Source organism: Elephantulus edwardii, unplaced genomic scaffold (genome assembly GCF_000299155.1).
Source record: "Elephantulus edwardii isolate Elephantulus edwardi_28Jun2011 unplaced genomic scaffold, EleEdw1.0 scaffold00280, whole genome shotgun sequence".
NCBI classification, from domain to species: domain Eukaryota; kingdom Metazoa; phylum Chordata; class Mammalia; order Macroscelidea; family Macroscelididae; genus Elephantulus; species Elephantulus edwardii.
Genome location: NW_006400030.1, coordinates 2,305,843 through 2,307,360, shown reverse-complemented (window position 1 = coordinate 2,307,360; position 1,518 = coordinate 2,305,843). Strand labels below are relative to the sequence as shown.

Genomic DNA, 1,518 nt, shown 5'->3' with positions numbered 1-1,518 from the left:
AAGAAAATAAACAGATTCATCCTTGAGAGGGTTAAACCGGGCTGCTTCTTGAAGGCAAGGATTCTGAGGCTTTGTCTAACATACTTTGGACATGTTGTAATGAGGGACTGGTCCTTGGAGAGGGACATCATGCTTGGGAGGGTGGAGGGACAGCGCAGGAAAGAAGGGCCCTCTATGAGGTAGATTGATTCAGTGACTGGGTTAATCAGGATGGTGTGTTGGAGACAGTGCAATTGGCACAGCACAGAGCAGAGTTTAGTGCTGTACATAGGGTCGCTGTGAGTCACAAGTGACTTGATGGCACATAAAAATAACAACATACGTTGTTTCATTTGATGTTATCCCACCTGATTCTAATGCTTTCTTCATTTTCCTTCTCTTTACTGTTTTTTTTTTCCTTCTTTCATGTTTTCATTGAGGGTTTTGTCTTCTAACTCACCAATTTTTTGTTCCATCTCTGCTATTCTGCTTTTTTGTGCTTCCTTCATTTTGAGAATTTCTGTCATTTCGGCTTTGATATTCTGGATTGTATTTCTGTGCTTTTCTTGTTTTTCACAGTATGTTGATTGTATCTTCTCTGTCTTTTCCTTTTCTTGTTTTTCTTAATTTTCTTATTGTTCTTTACTTATGCATTCACTTCTTTCTTCCAACATTTGTAACTCTTCAGTATCACTTCTTGGAATTCCAAGAACCCAGCATATTCTGCTTTCCTGCCTGTTAAGGTATTCATTGGGTCCTTGCTTTTTTAGGAGAAGGCTTGTCTGTTCATAGTATTTGGCCCTGCATGATGCTTCCCTGACATTATGTGAAGTTGGATGAGATCAGTGTTTCCCTGCTGAGCTGTCAAAGCCCTAAGAGGAGCTGGGACATTCACAAAAATGTTGCCCAGGACTCTTCTCTTCCCAAGATTGAGTGGTTGCTGCTTGCAGGTGGTCTCAATGGTGGTCTCTGCTAGCTGTTTGTCTTCTCCCAGGCAGTCTTTGCAGAGAGCTTAGAACTTCCTGGGATAACGCAGTTCCCTCCACCCCAGGGTTGACACCCAGGACCATTAGCTACCTGAGTCTGATTGGTCAGTCGTGATTTACCTGTCACCATTCACCTCTCCCCTCCATCTTCCTTCTCAAACTAATCAGTTGTCCTCAGGGTTTAGGCTTTGCAGCCTCTCAGTGTCCATTCTTTCTGCAGGAATCCAGGCTAGCAAAGAATGAAGCTGCTCGGATGGCAGCTCTGGTGGAAGCAGAGAAAGAGTGTAACCTGGAACTCTCAGAGAAACTGAAAGATGTCACCAAGGACAGGGAAGATGTGCCTGGAGACCAGCTCAAGCATGACCAGTGCACAGAGGCTCTGGCTGAGAGAGACAAGTAAGTACCATGGGTGTTCTATTCATCACTTGCCTTTGCCTGTTCTTGAGCCTGTGAGACCATATGATGTTGTTGTTATGTGCCATCGAGTCGTTTCCGACTCATAGCGACCCTATGCACAACAGCTCTAAACCCTGCTCTATCCTGCGCCAACCGC

At 44.5% G+C, this 1,518-nt stretch overlaps 1 protein-coding gene across 2 annotated transcripts in view; it reads left to right on the top strand.

Moving 5' to 3' along the window:
• The window catches only part of LOC102856966 (myomegalin-like), a 95,227-nt gene extending 93,820 nt beyond the window's left edge, over positions 1-1,407 (top strand). For both annotated transcript variants that reach the window (XM_006900320.1, XM_006900321.1), the window contains one exon: positions 1,186-1,407. In XM_006900320.1, coding sequence (XP_006900382.1) covers positions 1,186-1,365 — 180 coding nt within the window. In that variant the 3' untranslated portion in view covers positions 1,366-1,407. The remainder of the gene's footprint in view (positions 1-1,185) is intronic.
• The last annotated feature ends 111 nt before the right edge of the window (positions 1,408-1,518 follow it).